The sequence below is a fragment of the Myotis yumanensis genome, unplaced genomic scaffold (assembly GCF_028538775.1).
Source record: "Myotis yumanensis isolate MYYU_CA2020_CCGP unplaced genomic scaffold, mMyoYum1.0.hap1 SCAF_15, whole genome shotgun sequence".
NCBI lineage: Eukaryota > Metazoa > Chordata > Mammalia > Chiroptera > Vespertilionidae > Myotis > Myotis yumanensis.
In genome coordinates, this window is record NW_027223766.1 from 18,191,691 (window position 1) to 18,210,231 (window position 18,541).

The window sequence follows — 18,541 nt, forward strand, 5'->3', positions numbered from 1 at the left end:
TGTATAAAAGCCACTTTTCATATCACCTCTGAGACTGCTCTTTACTCTGCGTTTGGTTACAGTTTCTAGATCTCCCATTGCTAGTTAGGTACTATCCTAAGTCTAACCTCAGAGGGGAACAGTTTTAACAGTGAGTCAACATGTGGGCAGTTAGAGAAGTTTTTAGTAGGCCTAATATTTCCTGGCCCTCAATCCCTGCATGCCCTTTGTTATTCTTTGATCATTATTTATATCCTCACTTGTCTTCATCCTTCTGAACTAAAGTGCCATAAACAGAATGCTCTACAATATCAAGGGTGATCTCTGCCTTTTTCTCTGAGCACACAACCCTGGAATAATATAGTTTATCACTTTTCTGGCAAAGGGTTTGCAGGTCTCTAGGAACTCCATGACTTGCTGAATGTCTAGACCAGTGGTTCTCAACTTTCCTAATGCCACGACCCTTTAATACAGTTCCTCATGTTGTGGTGACCCCCAACCATAAAATTATTTTTGTTGCTACTTCATAACTGTAATTTTGCTACTGTTATGAATCGTAATGTAAATATCTGATATGCAGGATGTATTTTCATTGTTACAAATTGAATTAAAGCATAATGATTAATCACAAAAACAATATGTAATTATATATGTGTTTTCCGATGGTCTTAGGCGACCCCTGTGAAAGGGTCGTTCGACCTCCAAAGGGGTTGCGACCCACAGGTTGAGAACCGCTGGTCTAAACAGTTCTGTACTGAAACCTTTTCTTCTGCATCTACTTTAATTAATAGCAATGGAGTCCACATTTAGATCTGGAAGATTCCTGATCCCCAGGAGTCTTGGAGATGATCTGGGGGCTCATTGTATCAAGACCTTGCTTTAAAAAAAAGTCATTGTGTATATGTATTATTACATCCACATTATGTCCAAATGGCTGACCAGTGTCAGTCTGGAAAACCCCACATTTAGCATATATTTAAATACTGTCTGGAGAGATAAAATTCCTTCAAGTCATCTGACTCAAGATACCGAGTCATGGCCATTAAACATTACAAATTTAGTCCAGAAAACATGGTAAACTGGAGTCAAGTTTTTACATAATAGTAAGACATCTCATCATGGTATAGAGCTGAAATGATTAGAGTGCAGAGGAGGCATGTGCATTTTTCTGTGGATTAAACTCTTCCTCATGACTAATATCATGAGCATAGATGAATGGTGAGAAAATAAATGTTACAATATTACAGCCTGCTTTTAATTCTAATTCACTGTTACTGTTCACTTATGTCACCATTTGTCATTTCTTCCTTTAAACCCTAATGACATCTCCATCAGATAAAGGCTGTGCCATCTCCTATTGATGCATTTGTCTTTTTTCCCCCTCGTGTTATCATGAAACTTCCACACTAGTGTTCCCACAGAGTGCTTTGCTGAATATTAACAAATCTCCCATGAAATATGCCCTGTCCTCTAGTAAGTTGGGGAAATACCACATGCCACCTGTCTCCTCCGAAGTTATGATTTTCCTAAGTTCATTAAGTTGGAAAAGTCCTAAAATAGAGCTGTTTAAGTCTGTTTCTTAAACTTACTTTGACCATATCATATTTTGTTTTTATTTTATTTTATTTTTTTAAATATATTTTATTGATTTTTTACAGAGAGGAAGGGAGAGAGATAGAGAGTTAGAAACATTGATCAGCTGCCTCCTGCACACCCGCCACTGGGGATGTGCCTACAACCGAGGTACATGCCCTTGACCAGAATCGAACCGGGGACCCTTCAGTCCACAGGCCGACGCTCTACCCACTAAGCCAAACCAGTATGTGTATCTCATCTAAGCGCCTTTCTGGAACACCAGTGTCTAGAATGCCGTTATAGAACAGCCTATGTGTGCTGGTTCCATTTTGTTCTTATTACTGTAATTAAATTTGCAATCTAAGCATATACCAGCAATCTCCAAAAAGTAAAACCTAGTTATAGATCTTTGTTTCCTTCGCTGGATATTTCTGTTGACATTTCTGAGTTGGCTTACACAATCAATAACATGCACATTTTCCAAACACCTCCCTGGAATTTCATAATCCTTTATCATTGTTATGAACTAGATATTTCAACTTGCTTCTGCATACAGTGCTCAGACTTCCTAGCCTGGCATTCAGAGACCTACACCATCCGGACCCAACCTTCTTGTCTATCAGTAGCTCTTCCTAATCACACTCACAAATCTTAATTCTCTATTCAGACTGATCCACACACCATTCCACCAAAATAGCTGCTGCATTTGTATCTCAGTATGTGTGTTCATGCTGTTCTTCTCAACAAGGTTGCCGTCCTCTTCTTCGGTTGTTCAACCTTACAAACCCTGAAAGCTAACCCAATCTTCTCTCTTCATTTTTGTCAGTTTCCCCCCATCTAGACTGTAACCTCCACATGGACAATAGCCATATATGTTTCTAATTACTAAATATCCAGCTTAGCTCAGTACCTGATCATTTCTAGATGCCCAATAAAAAGATGTTGGATTAAATGTAAATTCTCTGAAATGTTGTACTACACATATCTCATTGCCTTACTTCTCATTTTGTATTAGTGTCTATTGCTTATGTCCAGGGTTATCATTTTGGTTTGTGCACTGCATTCACTATCTTTAGATATCAAGTTCTTCCAGTGCAGAGTATGGGAATTATATGCATTGATAACACCCTCGGCAGGTAGGACAGGGGCTTATACATAAAAGGTACTAAACAAATCTTGATAGATTGGCTAGTTAATTCCAGGAACAGCAAAAGTCTCTTCTCTCCCATGAAGCTTTTCTAAGCATGGTCAATATTAAGCTTTGTTTTCTGACCCCCCTTCGTGGCGGTTACTGGCTCTACAACTCACCTTGGCTCATATTTGTTGATTTGTTTCATGTGTATAAATTTTCTTCCATAAAGCCTGTGAATTCTTAAAAGGTAAAAATCTGTTTTTCATGAAGTTTTGTCTCCTAAACAGGTGAGAACAGAAGAGGAATTGGTTAAATTTAAATGGAAAGAAGCTGATATGATCGTACTACATTACACTTTATTGTTATTGACATTTATGATACAATGTTACTATTCTAGTCTTTTATGCAAACAAAAATAAATGATATAAAACACATAATACACTTTGATCATTTTAACCATACACAAAATCCTGTGTGATTGAAACTATGTTACATGTATATTTTACAAAGGACAGTATAGACTACTTTAATAATATCTTCCGATGAAATTTGTCATTATAGTTTGTATGTTATACAACATTAAATATGGATATATTCAAGAGAGTTACTATATATAGAACCAATTTTACTATTTAAGATAATAACTGTGTAAATGAATACTTACAAAAATATGTTTAAGCAAAAGCTATGTTCTACTTATTTATTTGGCAGTAACAAAAATATATATTCATCTGAAACTCTAATAAATTTGCATTAGATACTCAAATTTAAATGAATGTTTTCTAAAGAATTTTATCAACTTAGTGTTCTTGACTTAATACAGTATATATACCTTCACGATATTAGAATAGGTTTGCGTTACAAATAATGTTATTTCAAGTAAAAAACATAGGCAGTCATTAACACATCCAATACATAAACGAGGCCCACAGTATGTGCCTTGTACACAGTTGAACTCAAAACACATTTGTTGAATGAATACACAAGTGGATGGCATTTATTCAGTTATTTTCACCCAAATGTAATTATTCCAAGCTTTCTATTTCTAGTAAAAATATCATTTAAAAACTCAACACTTTTACTTAATCAGCTACTTTTCTGGAAAGCAAAGTTAGGTAAAGTGATTCCAGACTGAGCTGCAAACTAATGTCAGTGTTCAAAGCGATGCTCTACCACGTGTGCTTATGGTATGTGTAGGCAGCTCTGGTGTTTACAGGACATTCAATATTTTGAACAACTCCATATATCCTATCTTCATGCAAAACAAGACATCATAATCCAATTTCTATAATGTATTATCATGAAAAACAAAAAGCAGTAAGTATCAATGTGTATATTTATATATTAGTAGACATAGCAGACTTCAGGTGTCTCTCAGTGAGTGAGGCAGGCCAGGTGCCTATGCAACAAAGGCTAGACAATGCACATACTGAACAGTCTTCTACGCATGCACGACTTGGCCATCTGAATTCTGAGATCACCTGCAAAGGTAGTTTTGAAGCAGTAAAAATTTTCTAAAACCAAAGTCTAACACAGTTGTGGCATTGCAGCCCCTAAGAAGACTGTGGCCACTATACTTCAAAGGAGTCAGCCTGAACCCATTCTTGGCCCAAATCCCTCTTGGAACTTTCCCCCACCGCTTCGGCTTCATGCAGGGTGAACTTTCTGAGGCTCATCTCTAAAACTTCAAAAACTTGATAGGGTACAGAATACTTCTCTTAATCCAAGTTCAGATCATCCATTTCAAAAGCTTTGGCCTTTATACTTAAGCAGAACAACTGAAAATTCATTCAGCACATTGGTTAATATATTTACATATTAATGAAATAAGGACTACTGGCTTTGAGAAAATAATTAAACTATAATTTAGTGCAATAATTCTCTTGAAAGTAAGTCTTTAAAAATTAAACATAGTTTCCAAAAGCTTAGAAACAATTTAGTCACACACTAAAGATTAGTTTCAATATTAGTAAATACTACTAGTGTGGAAAATCTAAAAAATGACCATAGTCAAAAACCCTGTATACTGGTAACTTGTGAACCCCCCCAAACATAACTAATAGTCTACTCTTGACCAGAAGCCTTATCAAGAAGAAACAACTGATTAATGCACACATTGTATGTTATATGTATTACATACTATATTTTTATAATAAAGCTAGAGAAAATAAAATGTTATTAAAATCACAAGAGAAAATATATTTATAGTATTATATTCATTTGTTGAAAAAAATCTGCATGTCAGTGAACCCAGTGCAGTTCAAATCTGTATTGTTTAAGGGCCAAATATATATTATAGTATCACAATGATTTAAACTATTTTTAAATTGAACATTGTGGCTGCAAAAAGAGTGGTCGCTGAATTGAAACCACTGGAAAAATGTGATTTAAAGAGGCAGAAAATAGTATGAGACTTCTAAGATTGGGATATTGGCTCATAAAATCGAACTATACTCTAAAGTCAACATTAGATATTCAATATAAGGAAAAACAATACAAAATTTTTCTTTCTTCTTTCCTCCTTATTAAATAGTAATGGGTATATATGTAAAATTTTAGTTTCCTAAAATTGCTCATCTTTATAATTATTAAATTGTGTGATATGTAATATGAAAATCTTTGTAAGATATAATATTTAATGTGTACGACTAGGAGTTACTAGTTATCCCACAATTTTGAATCCAGTCCCCAGTGAAGAACCACATTTTCTATGCATGCCGTTTCCTTTTAGGTGGAGAGAGGCAGATGTCCAAACTCAGAACTTGGAAGAACTGTTGGCAGGCTTTAGCAATGTTTACACGTACTCAGGTTGTACAGGAGTATGTGAGCATTTAGGTAAACCTGTTTTAAAAACTCAAGGCCAGTTAAATGTCCAATGTCACACAGAAGTGCATCATGGTATTGAAAAATTGTTTTTATTCATTTGTTAAATAGATATTTTTTACTGTTACCACTGCTTTGGAATCACAGTCAAATATTATATGATGTACTATTCCAGACTCAAAATATAGCTAAAACTGTTATCTTCAATTTGAGGAATTGTTTTTTTCCAGATTGCAACAGCATTGGATTACCTCAAAATGTGTATTTAGAAAGGTAAAACATCCTGGAAATCCTAAGATTTTCATATATTAAAGGCATTTTATATATTTCCACTCATTTTTTCTCAATATAAGATGTATAATTTAATGACAACACAGTTCATATAACTCCTACTTTACTAAGGAATAACTGGTAACATGACAACAGTTCTGCTGGTAACCATAATGTATTAAGAAGGCAAACTTGCCTGGCTGGCATGTTTCAGTGGTTGAGTGCCAACCTATGAACCAGGAGGTCATGGTTCAATTCTGGTCAGGGCACATGCCTGGGTTGTGGGCTCCATCCTCAGTGTGCAGTGGGGTGTGCAGGAGGCAGCTGATCAATGATTCTCTCTCATCATAGATGTTTCTCTCTCTCTCCCCCCTCTCCCTTTTTCTCTGAAATCAATTTAAAAAATGAAAAGGCGAACTTCCTGGGTTCAAAATCCTCGTTCTACCACTTGTCAGTCATGTAGTCTTGGGCCAGTCACTGGACCATTCTCTGCTTCAGTTCCTAACTGTAAAAAGGGGGCTGTGAAAAGAATGCCACCTGGAATTGTCATTATGAAGATTTAGTGAAGCAGTAACAAAAAGAACGGGTAAAGCACTTGTACGTATTGCTTGGCACATAGTAATTATTTAACTGTTATCTATAATTTTTATTATAAAAAATGACAATGGCTGATGATATTATACACCATTATTAACTTTGGAGCATTTAATAAATGCCAAGCACTTATTAAAGTAGATGGTATCCATATACTATGTTTAGCCCTTAAAGTAATAGTAAAAGCATTATATTACAAAGAATGTAAGTCCTCAAAAACATGCTCTCTTATACATACCACAAGAACAGGTAATTTCCCCCATGAAACATACCAAAGTGTAACTAAAATGTTTAAGGACCCTTTCATCCCTCTAAGAGACTACTGCTTCCAGGACAGTGCTTAGAAAACACTGATGTCAGTGTGAGAAGTACCTGCTAGTCAGTTGTGCTCACTTATTAGCTCTACATAGAACTTAATCAAATTTTCAATATGTGAAAAGTCACAATTTGCTAATATGATGGGCCTTTAGGATCACTTGCTGATAGTATCGAGAATGTTAAATCCCCAAAAGTGAAGAATGTACTTAATATAAATATTTGTTATACTCATCTCTTTATTACATTCTAAGCGTTCAATTTTTTCTTTGAAAACTCTGATGTTGGTTTCTTTATTTTTCATTACAAATATGAACTTATTGCCAAAGTCTTAAGAGATCCTTTACCAAATAACAATTATTCCCTTAACCAGTACATAAAAAGCTCGTACATATATAAACACAGTATTTTTGTTATTTAATACACAACTGCTAGTGATGAAGGTCATTAATGATAGCTTGAAAACCATGAACAAAGTTTATAAATTAAAATGTAATAATGGTTTGTATATACTTTAGTTTTGAAAGCATTTCACATACTAAATTAGTCTAAATTCATAAAATTATAACAACCACAATAAGGGCATTTTAATTATTTTGAAAATTATGAATTTAAACTCAATATTACTGTATTCACTATGCTAATAACAATGTTATTTTATCAAGGTAAAAATGATAAAAATTATGCACAGAATATATTTTGTGCTTCCATAGATTATCAAGGTCTCTAATAGTCCTTTTAAAGTTTATCAAATAAAGCTTAATTATACATATACCTTGATAGAAAAAATGCTGGGCAGGGTGTATTCTCTTAAGAGTTTGATGTCTTATATGAAAGCCTTAATAAAATGAAGAATTTTAAGTATCTAAGTTAGAGGTTGAGTTTTTAAATAGACTTATTTTCCCCTCCTTTAGCCTGGTCTTCTTTTCCACCTCCCCAATCTCTGCCTCTTCCCACCCCCTGGCCACATCTGACAGCACCAGCACACGTGGCCCAAGAAAGCCACGCCCACTTCAGAGACCCACAGTAATTATCATCATGTCCAGCCCTGGCCTCTGCAACTGTCCAGCAGCATGAAGGACACCTGGAAGCAGCTGGAAGAAGGTCTGGATGGAGGCCTCAATCACTCTCTTCTCCTCTCCGGACAAAACACCCTCTGACAGAGGAAACCATGCTCTTCACCTTCCACACAGGAACTATTTTCTCTGATGCAGAGGGACTGAGGATGAGGACACCAGTCTCTGTTTGCCGTCACATTTCTGCACAGTTGAGGAAATGTGGCCATGTGTCCTCAGAGATCCATGATTACGCCTTCCCATTTGGAGAAGATGAAACTAAACACAATGAAATAATTTTAGTAAATGGGAGCGCAGGCACGATGGCTCATTCTGTCCTCTGATATTTTTTCTGTAATGTCCAGGGATGAAGTCTACCCTAAAAACGAAAAGTTCATGTCAATACCCAGAGAGATCGGTTTGTGAAACTGAACTGTGTGAATGAAGGTCTATCCATTTCCAGCACAGGAGGAGCTGACATTAGTTATTTACACCATGGTGAAAGAATTAGGGAAAAAAATTCACTTTTCCTTGAATGCAGTGTTTCGCCAGGTGGTCCTTTGTCTAGTCCAGTGCTCAGAAGCTCTGCTCACCGGGTTCCTAGAGGTTCTCTTCATTCTTCTCCAACTGGGGGAGGCGGCTCGCACAGCTTGTACAGCCTAGAAGAGGCATGAGAAAGTGTGACCATGGCCTGACGCAGTGACATTACTTGAGGTTTTTTATTAGTATTAACCAATACATTAGTATAATAAATACACTAACCATAATTTCTTGGTTTGGGAGGCATGACCATATTATTTCACTAAAAATCACATATGAATTAGCAAACTCCCAAATTTCGGTTCTATTTTTTAATTTTTTATTTATCCTCACCAGAGGATATTTTTTCCCATTGATTTCTAGAGAGTGTAAGGAAGAGAGAGAAAGATAGAGAAATATTGATGTGAGAGAGATACATCAGTTGGTTGCCTTCTATATGCACCCCATGGAAGCTGAGGAACCTGTAACCCAGGTATGTGCTCTTGACCGGGAATCGAACCCAAGACCCTTTGGTCCCAGGGCCAATGCTCTAACCACTGAGCACTGACCAGGGCTGTTCTATTCTCTAGAAAACACCAATGTCTCTGTGCACACAAATGTGACGACTGGTTGGGCCATGCTGTCTTGTTCGCACCCAGCTGCTTTGCTCCAGGGCCCGCTGTTCTTCTCCTTGGTATCAAAATTGATTCTCTAAATTCCACAAGATGATATCATTATGATAGTTATCATCATGTGATTGTCTTGTACCAAGATAAGATCTACCCCAATAGGGGTCTACTGATTTTCTGACCAGTTTTAGAAATTTGCTTCATTTGGTACCATCTGGTGGTACAGGCAGTTCGATATGGAATGGCTGCCGTGGCAGAGTCCTGAACATCAAAGGCACAACTAGCTGGTGTTTCCTAAGAAATACATGCTCAGCTTTGCCCATCCTTCCCCTCACCTGTCAATAGAATCAGGTGGAGATTCACGTGGGTCTAGGAATCCATCTGAACTGGTGGAGATGCCGGGAGATGGGAAGACGCTCCCTCTTTTCACCCCAGGTCTAGTTGTTTGTGACCATACAGCTTCAAGGCCAAGTTCAGGGGACTGACCTAGGACTATACACATTCTAGTGCTCCACACTCCCCTGAATGGTGGAATCGTAACCCCAGAACAAAGGAAAGAGGAACATGCTTGCAATAGTGACCACAGAGGCCCTATGTCATAGGGCATGCCCATGATTTAAGGCATAGTCTCAGAGAACATCAGCTGGCCTAAGGTGGCTGGATGTTGGACCCCACCTGTGGTCCTCAACTGTGCCCATGACCACGCTGGTTCTCCTTCAGAGCTTAGTTTCATGGTCTAAAAAAAAAGGTGCAGATTTCTGCTTTGCTTCCTTTGAAAAGCACTCCAAACCCAGGGATAGCTGCCGTATTCACTGGCTTTAAACACATTAAAGTGAACCCAGCTTCAATGAGTTGTTAACAACTTTAGCAAGTTAAAAATTTCCTCTCCCTTCAATACTTAATCCCATGCTAATTCTAAATCAAAGAGGAAGAATGAGAAAGATTTAATATTGAGTTAGAAACTTAGTTAACAAAATGAACTTTCCTAGTCTGGACACACATGCAAAAAGTTACTGCCTTGGAGGTTTGTAAAACCTATTTCAAGTCTGGAAGGTGGTTACTGCTCCACATGTCACCTCCATGGAAGAAAACAAATACTGAAATAAGGACATCTCATATTAGAAAGCTTATTTCACCCTTCCCAGGGAAAATAATACATTAAAATGACCTGATAGACTTCTAAGCAGCTTTTTTTTTCAGCTAAAGGATATGGTATTGCTTCAAATTGCATGCCCGGGGCTGGAGTAGCAGAATAATTGGGAAGTTCTTCCCCTCTTGAAAGCCTATCCTCATTTCCCAACAGTGCTGCCTGGGGAGTGAGAAGGCACAGCGGCCGTACTCCCGCAGAACAGACACAGTAAGTTGGGTAGAGGCTGTCCTCCCTGGGCTGAGCCATCACATTCCATTACTTTGAACTGCACATTCACACAGAATGTAACTAATGCCACGGGGTAGGCAAGTCTTTGAAATGTCTGCCTTGCAATCTGGCGCAAAGGCTACTGCCTGTGATCACCTAATGAAATAATAGCTCTGGGTCCTGCAGAGCTGGGCAGATTCAGCTTCTATGAGGCTTCTTGGAAGTGATTCAGGGTTATTTGAGTTCAGACACATTTGTAATGGAAATTGTGGGGCTTTGGGGACTTAGAAAAGCAGATGAAGTTTGGAAGTAAAATGTAATAGGTAAGAATTAGACTTTTTCTCGGCACCGAGGCATTTGTTTTTTGGCAGCTAAATTGTTAGGTAATAGGAGGTCTTTGTTCGCCCAACGCTCAGGGGCCTTTGCTTTTCTCATTCCACTCATGCACACCAGCGGCCCTGCACAAAGGGTGTGGTCCCAGCTCCACTTTCGTCTTTTCCTGTTGGAGCTGATATTTCCACCCAAATCTAAACCTGCAGAGTAGAACTTTCGAATTGCAGTCTATAGATCACACCCTTCATCTGTGTACATGGCAAAGTACAAGTTGTGTTAAAGGAAACCACAAAGCAAATGCCTCTTTCAAGACTAAAGTCCAGTAACACTCCATTGCAATGCAATTTCCCCATCGCGCAAAAAGGAAAACTGTCTCAGAGGATAAATAACACGACTAAATAAGGTCACATAGCAGGACCTGGAATTAACCATCTTGTCACTTTTAACCACTATAGTATGCTTGCCTCCCAATTATACAAATAAAGAAAAATCAAGCTTTCATTGAACAATCCTTTACAGATTTCATAATGCAATAGAAAATAAGACAAGTGTGCCATTCCAGCTGAAATCTAATATTTGGTTCTTGGTGAAGATGTGTTGATTGCTCTGAAAAGCCAACGTATGAACAGAGGAGGAAGAACCTCATCTGTACTGTCCACAAAGACATCTCCACATGGATGTCCCATGGATCCTTAGTCTCAATAGTTCCAGGCTGAATCATCATCTTTCCTCAATGTGTGCTCTTTACCATTCATCTCTTGTCACTCAAGCCAAAAATGGGGTGGCCATTCTAAGATCTTCCTTTTCTCAACCCTCTTTGTCCAATTAGTGTCCAAAGACTATTATTTCTGTCTAGTTAATGTTTCTCCAATCCTTCCTCTCATCTTCATCTTCAATACTACAGTCATCTCCTTTCAAGCTCCTGACTTCAGGCTTAGCTCTCCTCTGATTGATCCTCGTAATGTCACCAGAAATAAATTCTAAAATTTAAATCTTCCAGATAGGAAGATTGTTTATTAATATCTCCCTATGGTCTACAAGTTAAAATCAAAACCCTTCAGTGTCTCATACAAGTGTCTTCCTGATCCAGCTCTTGCCTATGTTTCCAGCCTCACTTGGCATCATTCTTGAAGCACATTCAGCCATCACAGAGATCTAGGTGTAGTTCTCAGAATGGGATGTGTCCATAGGCACCGGTGTCATTGCATCAGCTGTACAGGACATGGATAACCATGCTGACTGGGCCAGGACTACTCTTCAACCTCCCTTCTCCATTCCTAGGCTGGGATCTGTGCCTGTTGCTGTCACAGTTCTTAACTGTATAACATTTTTCATTTTGTTCAATTGTCACTCTACTGCACACATTGGTGCCTGATGGAAGAGACTACATCTCTAGTTTTTTTAAAATATATTTTTATTGATTTCAGAGAGAAAAGGAGAGGGAGAGAAAGATAGAAACATCAATGTTGAGAATCATTGGTTGGCTGCCTCCTGCACAACCCCTACTGGGGATCCAGCCCGCATCCTGGGCATGTGCCCTGACTGGGAATTGAACGTGACCTCCTGGTTCATAGGATGATGCTCAACCACTGAGCCACGCTGGCCAGGCTATATTTCTAGTTTTTAACAAAGCACTTGACACCTACAAACACATAGCTGAAATTCAATGTATGTTTGCTGAGTGAATTTTTAAAAATGAAAGAAAGTGAATGGTTTTAGGAAAACTATGAAGAGATTGGTTGGAGATTAGAACGAAATATTATCTTAGGCTGAGGTAGCAAATGTTATCTCCACAAAGATATTTACAGAAATATTACCCCAGATTTGCCTACGGATGGCCTGGTTATAAAAGCCAAATGTTTCTCAGTTTGATGTCATTGGGGGAAGGAATCCTGATTCCCAGCTGGGACGGAATCCCAGCCCCTTCTGCAGACCTTAGCAATCTCTTATCTTCTACCTTTCCTATGAGTTACCTTTTACTCATCTCAGCTCTTTAGCTGAAAGCTTCTTGAGAGACAAAACCATTTCTATCTCATATTTACCTTCAGCATAGGGACAACAGAGTGCTTTGCATTTTGTAGGTCCTCAATAAACATTTGTAAACTGAATGAAACAATAAGTACAATAAAGTGTAAAAACTACTCTAGCACGCTCTCTTTTATTCCCTTGTAAAAAATGTCAGTTTTATAGCTGGCACATTTTATTGTGTTTCAAGTGTTTTAAAACATAACCCAATAAAGAAAAGAGTGAGTTCATCAGTTTCCTTTCTTATATTCAGCCTGCTACTTATTGGTTTATTGATTAGGATGCTGGAGTCTTATCCTACCTCACTGTTTATTATTGTTTATAAGCTCTAGCTAAGAGGACCCTGCTGAGCTGTTAACTTGTTTTCTTATTGTAATTTTAACACTGCACTGGGTTCATTATCCAAATGTACCCTGTCTGCTCCAGGTGCTAGAGAGCTAATTCCTACGTGAAATGGTTCTTTGGCAAAAGGAAAGTCTTAGATTATAATCTAATCAAATATGGAAGATAACATTAACAAGACTTGAAGTGCAAATAGGATTAGGAGTCAGCACTAAAAATAAATGCAATTAGAACATGAGTAGTACTTCATCCATTTTCAGGGCAAAATATGTTTTGTTTTTTGAAAGTACTTTCACTGCCCACACAGTATTTCAAAACGAAATTTAGCTTCATAAATGCTGCAGTTTTCATTCTAACTCTGGTAACTGCTTTGTACATAGAAGCAAAGAGTGTCTCATCTGCAACAAGGCATGGAAGGGCCTTCTTTTTGTTAAAATGCAAAAGTACAGACACAATCAAATGTAAAAGAAATTACTTAATTTCGCCCTACTTCAAGACAGATGGCTGCCTACCCTAATGTTACCAGGGAAGTCAAATCAACAACATTTCTTTTATGGCTGTGCCCATATCATTTATTGTAAGGGTGAAGTAAGGTCTTTTCTTGTGATGATATGTAAACTGTGAATATGTGGTCTGCTAACAAATGAAAAGCTCATTCATTCATTTATCCATTCATACATTCTTGAAATCAGTTCAGATATTCATAGGTAAGCAATGATGAGCAATGAGCAAAATCAAAACAACATACTCCCTGCCTCCAAATAATTCATTATTCAGGTTGAGTAAAGAGACATGTAGCAGGATATTGTAACACACTCAGGGCTATAATCAATCAGTATACAAGATGCTAATGGAGCATAAAGAGGAAGGAAATTCAACCAAGACTTCAAGGGGAAATGATATCTCAGTAGGGTTTTGTGGTTAAATAGGAGTGTTTCATACAGACACAGATGGGAAAGGCAATCCTGCCAGAGGGAACAAACAGCATGGCCCGTCATAAAAGTATAAATGAAAATAGCATTTTCGTAGTTTGGCACAGTTGGCATATAAATTTTCATAGGAATTGTGTGGACTTTTGTGATTGAATTCATGATGAAACTTGCAAAATTTAAATAATGTCAAGACTTCTACTTGCTACCTCTAAATTTTCTCCAGCTAGAATTCAATTTCATTCAGAGAGCATTTATGCCTAATCACAGAGCCACAGAATGTCTACAAGGCCGGTTTCTAGGACTATAATCAGTTCTACACTGAGCATAGCCTTGAGCAGTTACAGTAGCTGTGAGTGACACTGCCTGGGAGAGGGTGGAAAAGAGCAGACATGGGGAGTCACTTACCTGGGAGCAGACTGTGGGGTCCGGTCTCTCACTCCTAAATTCTTTGCTGTGTTCTGAACTCTTGCTCCCTGAAAAAAGTAAAGAAAAATCACTCCTAGCTCTACATCGCATTAGTAATCAACACAGCATTAACACCTGAGTGTAGAGTATTTATTCCAACCATGTACTTAACATCAAGGGAGACTGGATGAGAAGGAAGAGAGAAATTTTCATCTGAGCATTTTCAAAATTAATGCTTTTAATAATTAAAATATGCTGATATATTGTTTCAAAGGATTGGTAAGTATTCCAATAGCCATCTAAATTATTTGAAATCAGTTTAAATAACAGCTTCCTGTTCACCATCTCATCTACGTCTTTATTCCTAAAAGCAAGCAATGCATAAGACAATAGGACATGAGCAGGTTATAAATATCTGCTATATCTTCACTTTGTGGAACAAAAATTACAGTTATATTACACTCGTGTGTTTTAGCGAAATAATTAGCTATTTTAAACTTCATAGTGTTTATCAAAAAAAAAATAATTTCTTAAATAGTTCTAAAGCAATTTGCATGTGGATCTCTGAAATGTAAGAATTCTGCCCCAACATTTATAGCACAAAGACAACGTACTTTAGCAATGAAAAAGTCTTTACAATCTGTCAAGTTCGTGAATGAAGCTACAATCATTGTTCAGTTCCTAATGGGAATTAGTTATTGCATAGAACAAAACATCAGCGTGTGGGGCTGAGAACAGATAAAGGAGAGTGGTTTTTAAAAAAACTCTAAAACCCTCACTCCTGCTATCAACTGCTAACCTATGGGAAAAGAAGAAAGGAAAGAAGAAAGAAAAGAAAAATAAAAATTCTCTCAAGTAAACCAAGCAGGGATGGGCAACATCTGGCCCACAAGCTATATAAGGCCTACAAAATCATTTGGTCTGGCCCTGCCAAGGCATTAGGAGTGAGTTAATTAAATGTTTGCCCAAAGATAGCAGGCTAATTTAAAGTTGATAATTTTGTATGGCCTGCCAGTTAGAAATAAGCAAGCGGCCCTTGACAGAAAAAGGTTCCCCACCCCTGAAGTAAAGGAAAGCAAATAGGGCAAGGGATAGGGATGGGGGGTGGGGGGGGGAGAAGAGACAGATGGGAAGGGATTTAGGAATTGCAATTAATTTTATTTTGAAGTAATTTTAGACTTAGAGAAACGTTGTAAAAGCAAAGTAGAGAATTTGCATATTTTTTATTAGTTTTCTGACTTATGTCCTGAGCCACTGGGTTACACTCCTGAGAGTACTTGCCTGTTGGTGCCTGTATCACGGTGATTTGCCTACATGTGTCCACCATGATATTAGGCAAGACGTGCATCTTCCCTGGTCCTTGGTCCTCGTGCCCAGACTAATGCTCTGATACTGTAGCTAAGGAGCCAGAATTCTGTGCAATCCCAGTGTTTGTTAAAATGGTCAAAAAAGAATGTTTGGCCTCCATCAAAGAATACTTGAGATGTATAATTTATAGGACAGAAAACTTGAAGTTTATGATGTAAATGGGAGTGTCAACCTCAATTATTTTATTAATCAGATCAGACGGTTATGTGAAAGTGCTGCCAACGATTATTATAATCATTACAAAAAAGTGTAAGGAGCACAGTACCCTTCCTTCTATCTTTTACCTCTCCTACTAACTCAAGCCCTTAATTCAAACAACTCTACAGAAAGCACATATACAAAATCTGTACGTGAAAACTATACTGCAATTAGAAATAAGAATAATAAATCATGCTAGAAAGCTTCTTCCTACAAAAAGAAACTAAATATCTTAGAAATTATAAATCATTAATCTGGCAAATGTTCTAACCCTTCAGTCTCTGAAAAACGGAGTCTAAGGGGTCGAAAGGCAAAAGAAACATATTTCATTACAGGTGTGTCCTAACTACTCAGATCCCAGGCTGGTAAGTGTTGGCTTGCAGACTGATCCCAACCATTAATCCTGTAGCCTGAAGCTGCTGAACACTGGTCAGAGGATTAGCAGCAGGAGGAATATTGCAAAAATCTACTCCAGTTTCTCTAAAGAGCAGGCCTGGGTGCCATAATCTTTCACAGAGAAGGCAGAACTCCATCTTTGTCTCTCAGAACCACTTAGAGATGTCACAAAAACTTAGAGCAGACAGACAAGCAACAAAGGAAGGGGTAGGGCTCTAAATGTATTTATTCAATAGTTAGGAGGAAGACAGGATGATAAATACTAAAAAACAGTGCAAATTAGAAATCGACCAGGGACTTTGTAACATTTTAGTCTTTTAAAATTACATTTTACAAATATATAGTAACAGGTATTAATACAAATGTATGTATATTATGTTTTAAAGAAGCTTACACCAGTTAAACAAGTCATTAAGGCCTACATAATATCGTTTTACTTTTTTCATTTTCTCTATCCTCATTTTCAGTTATAAGAAGTTAAAGGTTTTGAGTGTTTAAGTCTATATACTTACAATGTATATGTAGCCAACTCATAATTACCTCCTTACTATTTTAAAGAGATCATTATAAAAAAGGTTAATATAGTCTCCCATAAACCACAATTTTGAAATGGCTTCTACAAGTCTGGTTGCAAACTTAATCTACTAGCAACAGAGTGAAATTGAAGATCAGTCTCTTTCTGTATGTTTCAGAGCCCACATCCCAATCCAGATATGACTAATCGCACGTTCACCTTAACCTGCTTTTAAAAACTGAGTGGGTATATGCACCCCAAGAAGTTCTTCCTAAACCTGCCACCGCTGCATCTGTATTTGCCCTTTTCCAGCCGACCCGCAGTATGCCACGTGCTTCTCATGGATCTAACCTCCTTGCAACAAATCCCTCCTGGACCTGGTGAGACCTGGGTTTTCAATCTTCAGGTCTGGGGTTCACAACCTGAAACTCCAGGGTCTGTGCCCGCTGCACCTCATGTCTGCAGTGCAGTCCACAGGCCGGCACTGGCCTCACTTATCACTGCTTCTGGGTTTTTGTGTTGTTGTTTTGGGTTTTTTGTTTGTTTGTTTTTTGGAGCAAACACATAAGGATTTATGTTTAAGAATTATCCACAACTTTAGTAAACCAAATTCACAATTACAAAAGTGTATCTTAAAAATTCAGTCCCTCACTATCACTGGACAATTCAAACCAAGTCAGCAGGTAGAGAGATTGGTTAAACCAATTTTCTGTGGTAGCCCTAAGAAAAGGTGGCAGAATAAAATATAAAATTGTCTTTCATCCTGGCTAGGTAACTTAGTTGGTTAGAATGTTGTCCTGATGCGCCACGATTTCGGGTTTGATCCCTGGTCAGGGCAGGGCACATACAAAAATCAACCCGTGGAACAACAAGTAGATGTTTCTCTGTCTCTCTCTCTCTCTCTCTCTTTCTCCCTCTTTCTCCCTCTATTTCTCTCTCCCTCTTCCTCTCTAAAAATCAGTAAATAAAGTTTAACACAATTAATGTCTCTCAATTTCTTTTTCCTTCTACTCACTGTATCTTTTCTACTAGAGTAAGCACATTTTCCTAATAATTACTAAATTGGATATTAGTGCAGTTTTGCTACTATCTTTTCAGAGAATTTTAAGGGTTAAAAACCAATCTGCCACTCCAAATACTCTTGGATTATTGTATAGAAAGTTCATCCTCTTTATAAGCTAGTACATTCTTACCTACACATACTTCAGAGACCTACAGGCAGTCCAATGACATGCTTCATTGGAAAACCGAGGTCTATGCTTTATCTGGCGCGTGAGGCCCTGTGAATCTCCAGAAGCACACAGGGCCCTCAGTTCTTTCCTCTCCCCCGGCCCCTTCCCCAGTCTATTCCCTGCAATTCCCAGAAAGTGACACGTATCTTCTCCCTTACATAAGCCCCAAGCCACCCTGGCTCATTTTGCCTGGCCAACTCCCTTTCCTCCTCAGGTGAAGTCTGAGACACCCTTTTCTCCAGGTTCTCTAAGGTTCTCGGAGAACCCTCACGTGGACATCTGTGCTGTCTTCTTCCCTGGGAGTGTTTCTTGTTCTCAGCTTACCCTCTGAGCCTGGAAAACTGCCCGTCACATCCAGGCACTTGTTAGACATCTGATGAGCGAACAAATCCAGGTCTTATAACACAACCCCCTAGAGCAGCGGTTCTCAACCTGTGGGTCGTGACCCCTTTGGGGGTCGAACGACCCTTTCACAGGGGTCGCCTAAGACCATCGGAAAACACATATATAATTACATATTGTTTTTGTGATTAATCACTATGCTTTAA

The 18,541-nt window shown here is 38.1% G+C and overlaps 1 protein-coding gene across 2 annotated transcripts in view; it reads right to left on the reverse strand.

The window, feature by feature from the left end:
- Positions 1-7,320: 7,320 nt before the first annotated feature.
- Positions 7,321-18,541, reverse strand: part of PREX2 (phosphatidylinositol-3,4,5-trisphosphate dependent Rac exchange factor 2) — a 226,555-nt gene continuing 215,334 nt past the window's right edge. For both annotated transcript variants that reach the window (XM_070391971.1, XM_070391970.1), the window contains exons 39-40: positions 14,286-14,353; positions 7,321-8,402 (exon numbers count right to left, since the gene is read on the reverse strand). In XM_070391971.1, coding sequence (XP_070248072.1) covers positions 8,357-8,402; positions 14,286-14,353 — 114 coding nt within the window. In that variant the 3' untranslated portion in view covers positions 7,321-8,356. The remainder of the gene's footprint in view (positions 8,403-14,285; positions 14,354-18,541) is intronic.